We start from the raw sequence: 20,218 nt of genomic DNA, 5'->3' as shown, positions 1-20,218 counted from the left end.
ACAACAGCTTAAATGCTGTGTTGAAGCTGTCGTTTCAGGAGGAGAGAAGCTGCAGAGAGGCGTGTAAGACTGCAACTCTGCTTCCTGGTCCCAGCTCTGGATAGTCATATTTTAGGGGGTTTAATAAATGTGTCCATATTTCTAGAAATGAGAGCTGCTCCATCCAAAGTGGGATGGATGCCGTCTCTCCTAACAAGACCAGGTTTCCTCCAGAAGGTTTGCCAATTATCTATGAAGCCCACATCGTTTCTTGGACACCACTCAGACAACCAGCAACTTAAGGAGAACATGTGGCTAAGCATGTCACTCCTGGGGCCCGTTCTTCGTACCTCGCTAAGTAAGTTAGCTGGATTTGATTGTTGACGATTTCGTGTGATCTTGGATCGTTCGGTTCCCCGAAGCTCATCCGGGACTTGCTGTCATAGCAACAGAGCCGTAAGCATAAACCTGCTCGGGAGCAGGTTTACTTTATGTAAACAGGATTAGATCGCGGCCATGCAGGTATGTCCGCTTCATTTATACAAAAGCAACAGCGATATTCCACCACTGTTTCACCATAAATAAATAACATCAATGTAACTAAAGACAATGCAGCACTTGATCCATTTATTGATTTCACACAGATACATACAGGTCATTTCCTAAAAAAGGGAAATGTACTATTAACATACTATTACATGTATGTGATTATTACAGATGTAATTCATATTTCAGAGTAGCAATTGCAAATTACTTCGTGTAATCAAGATGAGAGACCACGGCTATAAAAGCGAAGGTGGATTTGGGAAGTCTGTCGCAGCCATGTCCTGTCCGTATACGCGAGCCACCCATTGCGGAAGGTGCAAGATTGATAAGGAGAGTCCTCAGAATTCAGCGTATATTGCGGGACAGACAGGATCCTTTAGCTCAGCGCGACAGTGTGCTCATTGAGAGATATCGATATTCCCGTGAGGGTATTATTTACTTAACCAACTTGTTGACGAGGGGGTGCAGGACCACCACCTGTCTTTTTTTTGCTCTGCCCTTTTCTTGGTTGCTGTTATAAACAAACAGATTATTTCAGGGTCTCTTTCCAAGAAACGAAAAGCAATATAAGTGATAAATATTACCATTCTGTAGAATATTCTTATATTTCACTTTTACCTCTTCCCATGTTCTAGTGGGTCCTGTTGTGGCTCTAATGTGAAAGGGGATATAATATAACATATTATAATATAATGTAATATAATATTGGATAATATAGTGTAATATAATAAATCTACCCTACCGCCTACTGGTGATGGCCAGAGGGGCCGATGGCGCGATATGGCAGCCTGGCTTCTGTCAGTCTGCCCCAGGGCAGCTGTGGCTACAACTGTAGCTGCTTCCACCAGTGTGTGAATGTGAGAGTGACTGAATAGTGGCATTGTAAAGCGCTTTGGGTGCCTTGAAAAGCGCTATATAAATCCACTCCATTATTATTGTTATTATTAAATTACTTACGAGTTTAATTTGTCAGCAACTTCCTGCCAGCCCTCTCTCCTTGCTTTTGCAGCCTTTGCAGTGTTCCCTTGCGTTCTGATTAAACTCTGAAACTCCTGAAATCCCTCAATCAAGAGTTCTTGCTCTGCTGCCGAAAAATACCGAGCCGAGTGCGCTCCGTCGACATTTTCGCCGACCAATCAGAGGGTTGCCGATCAATGTTTCCACTATCGATGCGTAGCCCCTTTTACGACACCCAGTGATGTCACATTACTGCGTCCAGCTGTACTAATCGTCAACAGCAGGTGTGTTCGGGGAACCGGATTAGCGAGCTCACGGTTAGCGCGATGGTTTGGTCTTGGATGTGTCATTTGATCTTGGATGTAGTGAGCGACGTACGAAGAACGGGCCCCTGGTCTGTATCCCAATTCAGGGTCTGCAGCCTTAAAGGCCGCATTTTAAGGCCGATTACGTCACAGCAACGCGACGAAGGCTGTTCCAATTCAAAGGCTGCTCGAAATGCGGCCCTCAATGCGGCCCTCAAATGTGTCCTTCAGTTCCCTGAATTTTAAAGACTTCGTGGCCCAACACATCCCAGATTGCATAGCGCGGCGGTCGATGTGGATAATTTTGCCGAAAAAAACGGTGGAAGCGGAGCGGCCAAAGAGTAAACGTTTAAAAGTAAGTACTGTTATGATGTCTCAACAGGACCTGGAAAAACTAGTCCATGCATTCATCTTTAGTAGGCTTGATTACTGTAACAGCATCTTTACAGGTCTACCTAAAAAATCAGTCAGACAACTGCAGCTCATTCAGAACTCTGCTGCTCGAGTCCTCACTAAGACCAAAAAAGTGGACCACACCAGTCCAGCTCTGAGGTCTTTACTCTGGCTGCCTGTCCGTCAGAGGATAGACTTTGAAGTTCTGATGCTGGTCTATAAAGCTCTGAATGGTTTAGGACCAAAATACTAGTGATGGTGATATAAAGCCTCGTGATGAACTGAAGCTTTCCATCCAACTGGTCGACTCATGGTTCGAAGCATTGTGATGATTCATTTGCTCTACTTCGCCATCAAGTGGACGATTCAAGTGAAACAAGCTCTGTGATTATAATGATGTGACGTGTAAACCGCTAAACTGAATAAATAAATTGTTTTCATGATTATTTATCCCGAATATTGTCTCAGTATGTCTGATACAAAAGAGAAAGTGGAACCTATCAGGACAGAGTTTTGGTATGATTGTGTAACTGTTAGAGCTGGGTATCGTCACTGATTTCTAGAATCGATTCGATCCGATCTGGGTAAATTTTTCCTCAGACAGTCAGAAATGTTATAATTCAGATCACGGATCAGTACATTTCCATATTTTTATATCTATAAAAAGAAAGATGAGATTTGCGAGACTTTATCAAAGGTGTAAGCATCACAGCAGATGCCTTTGTATCAAAGTAGCTGAGGCTAAAACAGAAAAACGATTTTATAAAAATATTCTGCAGTAGATCAAAAACGAAAGAAAACCATTAATCAACATATGAACATTACCTGATGCTGCTGAAGTGAAGCAGAGAAAAGTTACAGAGGTTTAGAGACACGGCTAAGCGTTTTGCATTTTGCATAATTTTAAAAAGTTTACATTTGTTCAGTAGCCTACTGAACAGCAGAAATCAGGTTTTCTTTTTGGAAGTAAGTAAAAGGGAAAAAAACAGCGACCGACAGCGCTGTAAACAACGGTAGACTTGTGCATAACAAGCAAGCGAATAATGCAGAAAACTGATTTTTAGACGGGAAACTGTTCTTGGAGTACAGAGAGAGACCACGAGCTGTGCATGAAGTGTGATTTTATCGTGGTGGAAGCAAAATAGCAAAAGTCAGAGGGAATTCATGGCTATGTTTATGTGAAGCGTAGTTTGGATCTTCTTTTGCTGCTGGTTCAGTCAATATTGTTTGGAGAGGTAAAAACCTACAGCTTCAGAATCAGCGCAAAAAGGGCGTAAAACACATGGCCCGCCGACAGATCAGAACCAGCGAGCTGTCGGATTTCGGCCCTAACCGTATCCGTGCCGTCGGGTGAGAAAGGCCACATCTCACTGATTCTGATGTGTCGGCGGGACCGCGCTTTGTGTTTACGTCTTTATGCATAATAGCCTACGTGTATCTGCTGTCATTTACTGTTTTAGCTGTTTGGTGGTTGTTGAAATTTAGTGAAGTTTAACCTGAGATTCTGGCGTTTGGGGCAAAATAAATTTATATTAAAAATCGATTCAGGATTTTAATGAATCAATATCACGTTATCCAAGCTAGAATCGATTTTAATCGATAATCAAAACCCACCCCTAGTAACTGTGTAATCATGCTTATGTACATCTGGATAATGACACAAACTTGTGGCGCTCCACTTTTTAATAAACTAAAAGACATTATAGGATCTGTAGTGTTGTTTATTTATATTATGGTACTTATCATTTGTGATATTTATTACTGTGTGCATACTTTATTAGAAGAGAAAAAAAAATCTCTTCCTTGCTGGTTCCATCGAAGAAGAAATGCTCAAGTAACTGTGTAGCACGTAGGTAATCCAATTCCACAACACAGCGTGATGAGGGAATCAGCTGTGTTTTGCTGCCCATTTTATTTCGAATCTGGCGCGAACCGGCGAGCCAGTTCCTGAATCAGTCACGTGGTACGGACTGCCCACGAGGCCTCGAACGTCACTGCATACGTAATCAAAGCGAGCCTCGATACGCGCTTCATAAAAATTCCCCCGAGATTACTCGACACGCTTCGAAGCTTCGACACATCACTACCTCTCACATCTAAAGGTAAGTGTCAAGGTAACTTTGAACTGTTCAGTCAATCTTGAGTTTATCGAAGTTTTCTGAAGGACGCTTTCTGTTGCTCTCTGTGAGAGAAGACCGTTAAAGGCGAGGCTCTCCAGAGTGTAGCAAAACAGGAAACCACAGCTGGGTGTGTGTAATGCTGGGCTTATGCTGGGCTTACACTGTGTGATTTTTGGCCCATTTTGAGCCGATTTTTGAATCGTGCGACCGTTTTGGCGATCGGCCCGATTTTGGCCTTCATCGTGCGTCGTGCATCGCGTAGTATACGTGGGCTAATGCTGGGCAGACACTGCGATTTTTTTCAGTCGCGCGATTCAGCTCCTACTCAAACTGTACGTTGACTCGCAGGGGTTAGAAGTTCATAGGTCACGGTGCAGGGTCTCACACTATACGGCCCGATGCTCTGATGCGACCTGAGTGCTCACACTGTGCGTCCATAAAATGAAGGTTATAACGGAAATTCTGTCGCTCGCTCTCCCTCTCTGTCTTTCACTCACACAGACACACCACCACCATCAACTTTGCTAAATTGCTAATGAAAAACATTGATCAGGCAGCTGTGATTGAGCAGCAGTGTAGATCCAACTATTTTCACGGTTGTTGTGGTCGTGATAATTTTGTGAGGCCACATCGAAAAGGCTCGAATGAGCTTTCCAAAGTTCTACAAGTTGTGCTCCCATCGCTTGTGTCCAGATCACACACATGTGCTGTGCCGTCTTTTTCGCTGACATTTGTGTTTGCGCGTGCGCAGTGTGACAAACTGCAGTGACACCCTGGTCAGTTCTTCTTTCATTGACTGAAGGGTACCAACAATTTTGTCCACGTCTACGGCGCTACTCCCTCGGACCGAGAAACCCCTCTCTCTCGGGTCTGGGTGACGGTATTGCTCTTGAGCTCATGTAGAGCACACTGTCCTTGCTAGAGACAGATGAAGGCGGATTCCTCTTCACTCAAGTCTTCCTCCGACAGCTGGCTTCACCAATTCACTGTTGCTGGCTGCAAAGGGTTACTACTCACTTGCAGGAGTGGCCGCAACCACTGGCAATAAGCTGCTCTTTATAGAGGACTCATGCTCGGGGAGACGTTTTCTGGTCCACCCTCTCTCCCAGAAGAGCCCCAGGAACGCTTGTGTCATCTTTGCATACCTCCACAATTACATATTGTTTAGTCTTTAAAAAAAAAATTGAGATTTTCCGTGTACCACCAGAGAGAGACTAAGTACTACTAGTGGTATGTGTACCACAGTTTGAGAACCACTGTTCTAAACCATGCTGTGAAACTCCTGGGGACCACCCCTTAAGGGTGAGATTAAAAGTATATGTGTATGACTGAGGGGCTGCCCCTCAGATCTGCTCTGGGAGAAACATAAGAATGTAGAAGAGGTGAAGGGAGTGTGTTTTTAAAAAAACAAAACAAACAAATACGTTCGATAAAGTGCTTTCGGTTTGGTATGCATATGTATCGAACAATACAAAATCTTTTATTTGTTTTATCAACTTTTCTTCCAACGATGCTGTCTGTGTTGAGCGCTCAGTAGATCTGTGTTCGACTACCCCGCCTGGGCTGCACTGTCGAGTGCAGATCCACTGAGCGCAGCGCAAGCTAGCAAGACAGAAGCCAAGCTCGTTGCAATATGGCAACTGCCTCAACGCTACCCGAAATTGAACCTCCCCCACCTTCATTCAGATCTGGCGTTTGAAACTATCGTGATGTTCATGTGAAGCATGACCCTGATGGTAAGCGCGTCATGGACAAAAGTAAAACAGTATGTCCGATGTGCCACGCAATGCTCAATTGGTGGGAACTAGTGCGTTATCGCAGTTAGCTCGTTAACATGTTGATGCCGTCCAGCCCCACGCACACGATCCATGGTAACTCGTTAAGGGAGATTTGCAGCGTTATGGCGTTAACGTCATTTTAACGAGTTTAACGCTGACAGCACTAGTGGGAACACAATGAATATGACTACACATTTATGCCGACATCATCCTAGTGCAAAGACAAGTGGAAGCAGACAAAAACAACAAGCACACATGCCACAAACGTTACCAGAGTCATTTAGGCAGCCGTTAGCACATGATTCTCCTTATGGGGACCTGATATGTTTAATATGCTGCTGGGAGTATAGCCCAGAAGAAGCGTATAGAATAGCTTTTATTTTGGAAAGAGCCATTTCTCTGTAATAAACTCTTTTCCAAAGATGAGTGATTCCTCAATCAGATTTATTTATTTATTTTTGTTGTTTCATCAACATTAAATTTAAAAACTGTACTTTTGAGTTAAAATATATATTTATAATGTTAATAAATGACTAATTAAAAAGGCATGAACATTTTTTTTTTTTGTATCGAAAAAATATCGAACCGTGACACCAAAGTATCGAACAGAACTGAACTGTGAATTTTGTGTATCGTTGCACCCCTAGTTGGAGGTAAAAGTGCTATAATGAAAAACATTTCAAGAAAATGTAAAATAAATGTATTCCAGGATAAAACACAGCTGTCTTTGTCTTAACGCTGCAAATCGTTGTGTCGGCCCACTGGGCATTTGATTCTAATAACAGGCCTCAGTCTCTCCTGCTACTGGTCTGCATACTGCTAAATTTGGTATCGGTGCTCAAACCTTTTGTGTCTGTTTGCACACCTCGGGAAGCAAAAATTTGTTGAACATATGAGACACTTTGACTCTTCAGTGCAGTGTGGAGCCTAACAAAGATCTGTTTTGTGTCCCAGCTGATCAGCAGGAGGAGAAGAGTCTGACGGAGCAGCAGAGGAACATTTTCAGCTACTTGGACTCAGCTCAGCCACTACAGAGGAAACAATGAGCTCAACACAGAAGGTGACAGACAGAGCAGGGCGATATGACCAAAAATATTTATCACGATATACATTTGAAAATTTGCGATAACAATATAGCTGACGATAAAATTGACACTAGACAAAATACTTTACAACTCCACGACTTTATCAGTGCAAAAAAACCCATCAATGTATTTTCACTTAAACAAGCAGCTGTTTTTTATGTGCATTAAAGTTATATAAAAATTTAACAGTGAAAATACAAATGCCTTGGAGCAAATGTCGGCCAATTTCCTCTGGAAAATCCTTTTGGTTAAACTGTCAGCAAGCAATTTGCATTTGCACTGTTAAATTTTTATATAACTTTAATGCACATAAAAAAACAGCTGCTTGTTTAAGTGAAAATATATTGATGGGTGTTTTGCACTAATAAAGTTGTGGAGTTGTAAAGTATTTTGTCTCGCGTCAATTACATCGTCAGTTATATTGTTATCACAAATTTTCAAATGTATATCGTGATAAATATTTTTGGTCATATCGCCCTGCTCTACTTTCATGTTGTTTAGGCTTAAATAGGTTTGATGTTTGGTGCCTTTTCCTTAATGTAAAAAAAACCCTCAGGTTACAATCAGACATTTTTCTTCACTGAACCAAGCTGGTCATTTTACCAACTCAGCTCTAAATCATGTTACAGATGACATATGGTATAAACATCTAGATGATGGGAAAGTGGTATTCTTGGACATGATTGTTGGGCTTCATTTCTGTACTGAACAGTCATTTTAAGTTTAGCTGGTAAATAACAATTAGCTAATGTTGTTCATGAGACTAAAGTCATCTCACTTTGGTAACGTAACTATAATATGGCCAATAGTATAGTTATTATGTTAATCACTTCACTCAAAGACAAGTATCTTTGACAGTGTATATATAGATGTATCATATATAAGAGACAAATATTGTTCCTTTAATTTGTTGGCATTACTAAATTTGGCTCAATGCTTACATATCTGTGTAAAAAGCAAATGTACGAGCTGTGATAACTGTGTCTGATAGAATGAAGAGTAGACTGATATATTAAATATTCCTTTATTGGGTGAGAAAATCAGACCATGTCATAACTGCTTTAAGTCATACAGAATAGATATCAGAGCCATAACCCTTTAGAGCCGATCGGAGCGGGAACGCTCTGTTATGCGTAACTATTTTTAAATCCCAGTAGCACTGCAACCACGTAAGCTAGCGCAAAAATTTTTTTTGCATATGAAACCGGAGGAGTTGTACTTACATCTTATGCCATCAGCTTGTCCTAGGTCACGGTTTCCTTCCACATAAAGCTTTGCAAAAACTGCATAAAAAGCGCTTGCAGGAACAAAAACATAATATTCCAGAAACATGCTTTGCCGATCCGATCAGCTGTTCATAACACTTCCTACGTTGGAATAGACGTCAGCGCGAACTTTTGCATTTCCGCCATTACCTGCCCGAAACCGGAAGTGACGTCATTTTCGCGGAAATGTAGTCTTTTTTGCGATCAGGGCCTCAGGGCCTATACTGCTCTTTTTAAAAGTTATCTTTGACTTTATGACTTTCTGTGTCGTTTCTGGGATGCTTAGGACTCATATTGCACTGCTGGAAATAGTTTATTTTGATGCATATGCTGCTTTTTTGCAAATTTGCAGTATAATATTTATTTTCGTTTTTCCTGCAGTGTATAAAAATTGGTGTATTTCAAAAATAAAACTATGAAGACACTCAAAATAAATTTCCTGTGGTGGGAAACTATTTTGTGCAACTTTTTTGTATTTACAGTTTTGAGGGATAAGCCTCTTAAATTTCTCTAACTACAAATATATGTTAAAAAATCAAAAACGATTTTCAATTTTTTTGTAGTTTATTGCACTTTTTTGCAATTTATGTAGTTACTATGCACTTAATGAATACATATTATTAAAATCTGGGCTATAATGGTTGTATTGATGTATAGCAACTTGAAATGCTCCCAAAAATGGCTCCACAGCATGTAAAAATATAATATAAGCTCTGGCGGACTTGGTTCTATGGTAGGTCTTAAAGGGTTAAACAGGCTGACTTCTGCTAAATGGGTCAAACTGGGCAGAAAGTATCCAAACACATAACATCCTTGTAGAATATGATGTAACACTATAGATCAACTTACCACAGAATATATAAAGCATATAAACAATTACAGCAATATGATGCAACAAACACAGCAGTACTACTAATGCAAAATACTCAAACCTTCATAGAACTGAAACAAACATTTATTTTTAGCTCCATCCTGCTGCTGATACATACTTTAGGTTTCTGAATATTAAACTTGTTTCTGCCTTTCATAGTGTGTAACTTGAAGGCCCTGAGTACTTTCTCCCACACTGAAAACACTGGAATGATACAATTATTTGAACATTACCTAATAAGACTGATTCAGGACAGACCATTAGTTATTTTAAACTAGAGCTGGGCGATAAAACGATAACGATATGTACTGCGATATAACTTTTTCTCGATAGAAAAATTAAACTATTGCGATAGACCTCGCTGCTCTTGTCCTCTTAAAAAAAGGAAAAAAGAAGAAAAAAAAGAACAGCCAATCCAAATTAAGTAGTGCAGAGCCGAACCAATCACAGCCGCAGCGTCACGTCACGTGACTTGTTACGTACAGCACAAGTGCCAAGCCGCACATGTGTATTTGTTTGGGAAGCAGCCAGCCACCGTACCGCCCGGGTAATGGAGGAAATGAGTGTGCAGACTAGAGAAAAAACAACCGAGAGCGTGACCGAAGAGAAAACAGATGATGGTTCCAATGCCGGAGAGATTGTCGAACGGAAAAGCCATAGAAGTTCCGTAGTGTGAAGGTATTTCGGCTATTTCAAGTCTGACAAAAACAGAGTAGCGTTCACTGTAAATTGTACTGAAAGCAAGTCTGGAAATACAATAAACCGGTGCATGCTCAGTCTCTGACTGGAAGCGCTAATTTGTCATTTGGCTTTTGTCAGACTAAAGTAACTGTTAAAACTGTTTGAAAAGCTCAGCTATACAACAAGGAGAGATTGAGAATTTCCTTTTAGTTCTCAGTTTATTTGATATTGACAAAAGTTAGTCAATTTTGTCTGTTCTTCTGTAAAACAAACTAAGATTTATTTTAAGAATTAATATTTTGTTTCTAAGTGGAATTGACAATTTAGTCTGTTTCGTTTGTTCTATTTTGAAACTTAAACTCTTTAGCGGCTGCCTTTTGTGTAGTTTGCAATATTTGCCTTTATTTATCTGAAAAAGTCTCATGTTCCTTAAGTACATCTACCCTGTTGAACTTATTATGGGAAATAAATATATAAAATAAAAACAAGCTGCTGATTATTTCACATTTTACTTGTGAGCAAAGGCACATTTAAATCTTACAAATATAGTTATTTGGCTTATATCGTGATAGATATCGTTATCGCCTGAAATGAAAAAAACATATCGTGATATGAAAAAAATCATTTTGAGCAGCCTTTGAATTGGGACAGCCTCGCTGTTACCGTGACGTAATCGGCCTTATAATGCGGCCTTTAAGGCTGCAGACCCTGAATTGGGATACAGCCTATGTCAGGCTGATTGGGTTAGAATGGCAGACCTGACATGTTAAAAGGAGGGTGGTGCTTGAAATCATTGTTCTTCCATTGTAAACCATGGTGACCTGTAAAGAAACGCGTGCAGCTATCATTGCGTTGCATAAAAATGGCTTCACAGGCAAGAATATTGTGGCTACTAAGATTGCATCTAAATCAACAATTTATTGGATCATCAAGAACTTCAAGGAAAGAGGTTCAATACTTGATAAGAAGGCTTCAGCACATCCAAGAAAGTCCAGCAAGCACCAGGATCGTCTCCTAAAGAGGGCTCAGCTGCAGGATCGGAGTGCAGAGCGTGCTCAGGAATGGCAGCAGGCAGGTGTGAGCGCATCTGCACGCACAGTGAGGCGAAGACTCTTGGAAGACGGCCTGGTGTCAAGAGGGGCAGCAAGAAGCCCCTTCTCTCCCCAAAAAAACATCAGGGGCAGATTGATCTTCCACAGAAAGTATGGTGAATGGACTGCTGAGGACTGGGGCAAAGTCATATTCTCGGATGAAGCCTGTTTCCGATTGTTTGGGGCATCTGGAAAAAGTCTTGTCTGGAGAAGAAAAGGTGAGCGCTACCATCAGTCCTGTGTCAGGCCAACAGCAAAGCATCCTGAGACCATTCATGTGTGGGGTTGCTTCTCATCCAAGGGAGTGGGCTCACTCACAATTTTGCCCAAAAACACAGCCATGAATAAAGAATGGTACCAAAACAGCCTCCAACAGCAACTTCTTCCAACAACAGTTTGGTAAACAACAATTCCTACATAAGACACACAGGATTATAAGGGGCACCGTCGACTTTCAGAAAAATCAAAGGATTGATTTTAAGTGTGCCGTATTTTCCAAAAAACACGGTAATAACGACGGCCTGCTAGCATGCTCTACCACAAATAGTGCTTTGTTGTGTATCTGATGGACGAAAGCTAAACCAGTTCCACACCACTGAAGTTGAAGCATTTTTACAAACCAATTCTGGTTCATCTGTTTCATTCAACGATCCGCTTTCACCCTTCTCATTCTCCGTCGCCGCCATGCTTTTTCCTCCATGTGTGTGTGAAAACAAAGGCACTGCGCATGCGCGTTTTACCCATATTCTATTGTAATATTTCATTTTCTCATCGTTGCCCAACATTATATCAAATCAAAATCAAATCACTTTTATTGTCACACCAATGTACCTGCACATGTGATGTGACAATAAAAGTGATTTGATTTTGATTTGATTTGATTTATACCGGTATTGCTGTGAACGGTATGATATAGCCCAGCCCTACATGAAAGGCACCCTGATCGTACACTAATCACACATTAAAATGATCAAAAGAGGCAAAACTGTGTGCCAGAGTCTTGGGTCAGTGTTTGTTTTCATGTCACAGCACCAGAACGATTGCAGGTGCTCATAAGAAGTTACCATAAATCACCACCTTTCATGGTCTCAGCACATCGACTCTATTATTAAGAAAATGGGACAAGGCATAGCTATGGCTATGAAATGCTCTTTGTGTATCACTTCTTCAGTTATGAAAGATGTCATTAATGCACTAGTAATGTCTCATCTGGAGTATTGTTCAATCATTTGGTCAGCAGCTAATAAGACAGATCTACACAGACTTCAGTTAGTCCAGAATAAGGCGTCCAGATTAGTATTAAGATGTTCATGCTATACTAATATCGATAAAATGCATAATCAACTTTCTTGGCTTCCTGTACAGGCTAAAATATTCTATGGCTTACTTGTATTTATAAAGAACGCAATTCTGTTAAACACACATTTATTTCTGCTCAGCTGCAGTATCCAGATGAAATACATAATCATATTACACAGTTTTCAACAAACTGCAATTTAGTAAATGCTCGAGTTAAAAGTAACTTTTTGTAAAACTGTTATATTTAGAGCAACTTTTAAGTGGAATAAATTGCCTTATAAAATTAGAGAATTATTAGCAACTATTCAAAACTTCAATGAACACGTAAAAGCCGATTTACAGAACTTTTAGTTGTTGTAAATATTGTAAGAGAGATAACAGAAATAGAGAAGGAAAACAAACAAACCAACCAAAGAAACCCCTACAAAACAACAAAAAACAAACAAACAACAACAAACAAATATAAAAATAAAATGTATAAGGGACATTCAGTGTACAGTTAACTATGATAGTGGTATAGAGATATGGCATCCGGTCATGATAGGGTGGTCATTTTAAATGTTTCCATGTACATCAGGAATGGCTGCCATGCCTTAAGAAATTTGGTGGTTGAACCTGCCAGTGTATATCTCATCTTTTCTAAATGTAAAAACCTCATGAGCTCTGCAAGCCACTGTTCATGTGTGGGAGGAGCTTCCTGCTTCCATTTTAAAAGTATAAGGCGCCTTGCGATAAGTGAAGCAAAGGCAATAGAATTCGAATAGTGTTTTGGCAAAGTGAAGTCTTGAGGTATCACCCCAAAGATAGCTGTTAGAGCAGAAGGATCATATTTAACGTTATACATCTCTGACAGAGTGTTAAATATAGACACCCAATAGTTATGAAGATTGGGGCCAGTCCAAAAGGTATGAAGGAGCGAACCTGTTTCTGCTTTACATCTGTTACACAGAGGGTCAGCTCCTGGATAGAACTTTGCTAACTTTTCCTTGGAGATATGTAATCGGTGTAGGACCTTGAATTGCAGGAGCCCATGCCTGGCACATATCGAAGAAGAGTGTACCCTCTGGAGAAAAGATTGCCAGAGTTCATCTGTTATAGTCATCCCAAGGTCTTTCTCCCACTGTGCTTTAAGGATGAAGAGAGAAGGAGATTGAAGATCTGATAATATAGCATAGATTTCTTTAATCGCCCCTCTCTTATGAACGTTTATATTGATAATTTTATCCAAAGAAGTTTCCTCAGGTAGTTCCGGAAATGAAGGAAATCGACTCTTTACAAAGTGACGAATTTGTAGATAACGAAAAAAATGTTGCCGAGGAACATTAAACTGCTTCAGGAGCTGCGTGAATGAGGCAAAAATCCCATCTACAAAAAGGTCTTTGATATTTCTAAGGCCATTACTTTCCCATATTTTAAAGGCAGAATCCATCATGGAGGGTGGGAACATATGATTAGAGCAGATAGGTGCTTTAATTGACATTAAGTGTAACCCCAACCTTTTCCTACATTGCACCCAGATTCTGAGCGAGTCATACAACAAAGGGTTACATTTATAGGTGTAGAGTTCTAATGGGAGAGCTGAACTCAACAAAGCTGATAGGCAAATTTTGCCACAACTGGATGACTCAATTTGGAGCCAAGCTGGAGTCTCTGTAGTAACATTACTCATCCAGTACAGCATATTACGAATATTTGCTGCCCAATTATAAGACTGAAAGTTTGGCAAGGCTAATCTTTATATATTTTATTTATTTATTTATTTATTTATTGTCATTGTCAAGAACAATGAAATTGCGTTTGGGGCTTCCATACAACCCCAAAAAAAGAAGAAAATAATAAATACCCCTTAAAACCCAAGTGTACATATTTAACCCAGTGTGACTCCAATGCAATAAGACAATCCTTAGCAATAATGTTCGTAGAAATTCAGACAAAGACCTGAGAAACATGACAAAATACAACAATGCAACCCATTCAATATTATTGTACTGTGAGATATGATATCAGATATGATAGTTATCTATTTAAGAAAGAGGGGGGGGGGGGGGGCAGGAGGGGGAAGAGAATAAAGATATGATGCACCAATGCAGACCAGTTCATTGCTATTAAGAAGTTGGATATGGTTATTGTCCGTGAGAGGGGGGCAGAGAGTTCAGGAGCCTCACAGCCTGTGGATACAGGCTGTTGGCCAGTCTGGATGTTCTGGCCTGTATAGACCTGTACCTTCTCCCTGAGGGCAGCAGATGGAAAAGGTGGCACGCAGGGTGATGTTGGTCCCGCAGGATACTGTGCACCCTCCTCAGACAGCGAGTGGGGAAGATATTACTGATCTCTGGCAGACTTGTTCCAATAATTCTGCCAGCTTCTTTCACCACCCGCTGGAGTGCTTGCTGATCGGCCTTGGTGCAGCTGGGGAACCACACTAGAAATCCATACGTCAGAACGCTGCTGATGGCACAGTTGTAGAAGTTCAACATCAGAGATCTGGGAATGTGTGCGCTCCGCAGTCTCCTCAGGTAGTAGAGGCGCTGTTGGGCCTTCCGTACAACTGAGGTGATATGGTTGCCCCAGGACAGGTCCTCGGTCACAGTTACCCCCAAGAATTTAAAACTGCTCACCCTCTCCACCGCCTCACTGCCAATGAAGAGAGGCAGATGGTTGTTATGGCCCCTCTTCCGGAAATCTACAATGATCTCCTTGGTCTTTTTGGTGTTTAAGACCAAGTTATTGTCGTGGCACCATGACTCTAGTTGTTGCACCTCTGTCCTATAGTTTGTCTCATCATTGTTGGATATAAGTCCGAGCACTGTAGTGTCATCTGCAAACTTAACAATGAGATTGGACGCGCAGGAGGAAATACAGTCATGGGTGAAGAGAGTGTATAGCAGAGGGCTCAGAACACACCCCTGAGGGGCACCGGTGTTGACCACAAGGGTGGAAGAGGTGTTCTTACCCACTCTGACACTCTGTCTACGGTTAGTGAGGAAGTCCACAATCCAGTTGCACAGAGAGGAGTTAAGTCCCAGTTGGTGGAGTTTGGGACGGAGTTTGTATAGCCGGATGGTATTAAAAGCCGAGCTGTAGTCTACAAAGAGGAGCCGTGCATAGGTGTTCCTGTGTTCCAAGTGCTTCAGTAATGTGTGCAGCACCCATTGGCCTAGTCCTCTGCATGAAATCTTTACGAATTCGTGGACTTTTGCCATTCCAAATAAATGCAGAGATATGCTTATTCAGTGTTATAAAATACTTATTGGGTAAGTAGCATGGGATACATTGAAATAAATAAAGGAACTTGGGTAGTATGTTCATTTTGATAGAATTGATGCGACCAATTAATGACAGTGGTAAATTGTTCCATCTCTGAAGATCTGTCTCAGTATTCTTAAGCAGCGGGACAAAGTTTCTTTCATATAGACCTTTGTATGAGTGGGTAACCTTAACCCCCAGATAGGTCACATACCTTGATTTAACGTTAAATTGAAAATCTGAAAACGAAATCTTCCTGGCTATAGAGTTGACACAGAGAAGTTCACTTTTATGCAGGTTCAACTTGTAACCTGAAATATTACCAAAACATTCAAAAATGGCAAGAGCACGGGGAAGAGAGCATAAAGACTCTGACATATACAGCAGTAGGTCGTCAGCATATAAGGATATTTTGTGCTCCTGGTCACCTCTGAAGATGCCCTTAATGCAACTGTCAGCTCGCAGTTTAATCGCCAGTGGTTCAATTGATAATGCAAAAAGAAGAGGGGATAAGGGACAACCTTGTCTTGTACCACGGAGAAGTGGGAAATAAGAAGAGAATAACGAATTTGTTCTAACACGTGCCATAGGTGAGGAGTAAAGTAACTGAATCCATGAAATGAAATTAGGGCCAAATCCAAATTTATGTAGAGTACAAAACAGATAATCCCACTCCACCCGGTCAAATGCCTTCTCAGCATCGAGTAATAAGGCAATTTCAGGGGTTGTAGTTGACTTTGTGTGTAATATGTTTAAAAACCTGCAATTATGTGGATATTTTGAATCCACTTAATTGTATAATATTTTATGTGATTGTATTTGTATTGTATCTCTGTCACTGCAGGACCAACATGGAGCGAGAAGTCAGCGCTCTCAGGAGGCCGACAAACCTCACAGAAGAAAGAAAGAGAAAACATACACCTGTGACGAGTGTGGGAAGGATTTTGCTAGGAAGAATGAACTAAAACGTCATCTGGTCATCCACAGTGGAGTTAAAGCATACAGCTGTGATCAGTGTGGCAGAGCTTTTACTCGCAGTAGCAGCTTACAGAGGCATCTACTTACCCACTCTGGAATTAAGGCATACAGCTGTGACGAGTGTGGGAAGGATTTTACTGGGAAGGATGACCTAAAACATCATCAGGTCATCCACACTGGAGAGAGACCGTTCAGCTGTGACTTGTGTGGAAAGTCTTTTTCCTGGAAGGATTCCCTAAAACAACACCAACTCATCCACAGTGGAGTTAAAGCGTACATCTGTGATCAGTGTGGCAGAGCTTTTACTCACAGTAGCAACTTACAGAGGCATCTAGTTACCCACTCTGGAATTAAGGCATACAGCTGTGACATCTGTGGAAAAACTTTCAGCCAGAGAGGGCACCGAAATATACACCTACGCATTCACACGAGACATGTTGTGTACTGCTGTGAACAGTGTGGCAAAGAATTTATAACAGACACACAGTTAAAACAACACATGTTTACCCACACTGAGGAGAGACCTTATAAATGTGACCTGTGTGAGAAGACTTTTAAAGCTCCACGTCACCTGAGAGAACACCAACAGATCCACACCAGAAAGAGACTCTACAAGCGCAGTTGCTGTGAGGTATGTATTTATATTGTTATCTTGTCATTTTAGCCTGACTGTTTGGAACAACTCTGCTCATTAAACTGTGTTAGCATGTTAGCAATTCTACTGCATGGAAAAGCAGCTCTGAGTGATTATTCAGATTTTCATGTCAGTTATGATTTTAGTATTACTGTAGTATTATGGTGGTAGTATTGTAGTTATTGCAGCCCAGTAAACTGAGTGTGTTAACTGAAACAGTCAAATGTAATTGGACGTCTGCAGAGATGCTCTTTATTTCAGGCGACGTTCAGGATAAAAGTGTTGAAGGACTGACTTACACTGTCTTTGTGTCTTTGTTTAGAAGCAGAGCGACACAGATGGATCCAGTTCTCAACCCTGTCATCACCGTGGTGGTGGGAAAGACTTTCGTTGTGACCTTTGTGGAAAAACTTTCAGTCAGCAAAAGACCCTAAAAAGACATCAACGTAGACACACTGGAGACAAACTGAAATACTGCAAAGAATGTGGGAGAGGCTTCCCCACATCGCATCACTTAAAACAACATGAACTGATTCACAGTGGGGTTAAAAAGCACCTCTGTGATCAGTGTGGGTCATCCTTCACCACTGCATGTGAGCTTAAATCACACAAACGAGTCCACACAGGAGAGAAACCATACAAGTGCAGACACTGTGACAAAAGCTTCTCACATTCAAATAGTCGTAACAAGCATGAACGTACACACGTGGAAGGAAACTACAGCTGTGACCAGTGTGACAAGAGCTTCAGGAATCTCAGTTCATACTCCGAACACAAACGATCCCACGTTACTAATAAACTGTTTCACTGTTACCAATGTGCCCAAACATTCACCTCATTGTCTGCTCTGTGCAAACATCAGCATGATCACTCAGGGCTGAAATCACTCTCATCACTGGATCACAGTGAACCTGAAGAGACAGAAAGATCCTCTGGTTTCAGTGTCAGACTCAAAAAGCTTGAGATCAGGCTCCGCAGAGTTCAGATAGAATCATTTAAACTTGTGTTGAACTGAACTGGTTGCTGGGCTGAACTTCTACATAATACAGATTTACATGGGATCTTATTTTCTGTCGTTTTACTGAGTCAGTTTTGTCCTTTTTTCTCTGTCCTGGTTTTGCTCGTCTGTAAATAATTGAAACTCAGTCAAATAGTTCATTGTTCTCCAGCAAAACGTTTTGGAAACTCATGTTTAACCTTTAAACTCTGACATGTTTTAGCACACAAGGCTTCATCGGGGAGTTACTCATGATTGGACCATGAGAATAAAGGTTTTCAGTTCTTTCGAAGAGTCTTGGAGGTGTTTGATGTTTTTGTTTTTCTACATAAAGCAAGAAAAATAGTTTCTTCCTTTATGTAGTGTGGAAGTTTTTAATGTTTCTTTCATCTGTGATGTTCTTGAATGTGTTGACATGAAGATGGTACAAATAAACTGTCCTTTTAGCTTCAGCTCCTAATTTATTCATTATTTATGGATGTAGCACAGCAGCAGTGTCTTGATTAACACATGGAGGGCTCGGGATCTGATGGTAAATAGTGTTTTGTGTCCTTGTACACATCATACAGCTCAGCTGTTCCACAGATGTCAGGTTTACACAGTGGGATGGTTTGTAAGAACGCAGCTCTCCTGTGGATAAATCCTTACTCTTAGCCTCAGGACCTCACACAGTCCCAGCAGGTTTGGTCAGAAGATTTATCCCTTATATCAAAACTTCACTGAGTCTCCTTTGCTGTGCTGTTTTCACAAAGAAACGTAAACTGAAGACCTGGGCCCTATTTCAGGAAGCCGGTTTAGAAAACTCAGAGTGAAAAACGATACTCAGGGTTGAGTAACCCCGAACTGTCCAACTCGGAATATTCGGTTTCAGAAAGGCTGATAACAAGTAGTTCAATCAACGCGGAGTTCCTTTAACCCCAAGTTAAGCGCGCGCACGAGGATACATAAAGCCCTGATTATTGGAGCACAGATTAAGCGAGTCACCATGGAGACGGAGGGAAAGAAGGCGAGGTCAATGTATTTTACAGCGCTTGAGGCCGAAATTCTGATGGCAGCATATGCCGATAACATGCAAATTTTGCAGAAAAAAAGTAACACAGCCTCAGCTGCAAAAGAAAGGGAGCATGCATGGCCAAACATAGCCGACAGAATCAATGCGTGAGTGTTAATTTAAACATTGATCTAGGGATTTCCACCCATTTAACACGTTATTTATTATATGTCATTTTTTATTTTATACATTTTATTTTGTGACGTGATGTGAGCGCAGGTGCAACCCAACAGGCCCCAAACGTTCCTGGCAGCAAGTAAAAATGAAATATAAAAATATAGTCCAAACAGGTAAGGTGTAATTGTATTATGAGCCATAGTGCTTGGTCTGTTTGTCCGATGTAAATCAATTGCAGTTAGAGGCTACATTAATTTTCTTTCTGTAAGCACTTATTGAAATTATCTGAGCACATTACAAGTACATATTTGCTTACTCTGTATGCTCAAATGTGACCCGTTATGGCCACTAGAAAAAAAGCGGAGGCCCGAAAAACAGGTGGGGGTCCTCCACCACCACCACTCACAGAGCCTGGCCACTTGGCTTCCACATTTGTGATAATGTTGGCAGCATCACATATGATCTTCACAGTGCAGAGAACATAAATTTGCATCCATTACTATAATGAAATAATTTGTTAGTTTGAAATGCTACAGGGAACTATGTACCTGTACATTAATGCTGTGGAAAGACTTCCTGTTCACATAGTCTCCTTCATTTACTGAAGGAGCAATGATTGGAATGTGAGTGCCATCTGTACAGCCAATCACACCTGGGAACCGTGAAAATAAATGTAAAATTTAAGTAGTAGTTCAAATATCACCACATCATGAATTAAGTTTTGTTCATCCTGCTACCTGCAATTTTGTGGAATCCCTCTTTGATAAATCTTGTGGGTCTATGACCGGGGAACACCACAAACGAGTACAGGAGACGTTTCAGTGC

At 41.0% G+C, this 20,218-nt stretch overlaps 2 protein-coding genes across 3 annotated transcripts in view; both read left to right on the top strand.

Moving 5' to 3' along the window:
* The window catches only part of LOC308385445 (uncharacterized protein), a 227,905-nt gene that overhangs the window by 113,258 nt on the left and 94,429 nt on the right, over positions 1-20,218 (top strand). The window lies entirely within an intron of this gene.
* Positions 4,164-18,677, top strand: LOC308385451 (uncharacterized protein). Of its 2 annotated transcripts, none has more exons than XM_080864359.1 (4): positions 4,164-4,282; positions 7,033-7,138; positions 16,461-17,225; positions 17,554-18,677. In XM_080864359.1, exons 2-4 carry the CDS (start codon positions 7,121-7,123, stop codon positions 18,241-18,243), a joined length of 1,473 nt encoding a protein of 490 aa, XP_080720485.1. In that variant the 5' UTR covers positions 4,164-4,282; positions 7,033-7,120; the 3' UTR covers positions 18,244-18,677. The 2 variants fall into 2 exon arrangements, with proteins under 2 accessions (XP_080720485.1, XP_080720484.1); XM_080864358.1 differs by having other exon boundaries at positions 17,551-18,677.

Source organism: Rhamphochromis sp. 'chilingali', assembly GCF_963969265.1.
Source record: "Rhamphochromis sp. 'chilingali' genome assembly, chromosome: 18".
In the NCBI taxonomy this organism is placed as follows: domain Eukaryota; kingdom Metazoa; phylum Chordata; class Actinopteri; order Cichliformes; family Cichlidae; genus Rhamphochromis; species Rhamphochromis sp. 'chilingali'.
The sequence above is the reverse complement of the archived record's forward strand: the minus strand, read 5'-3'. Positions and strand labels throughout refer to the sequence as shown.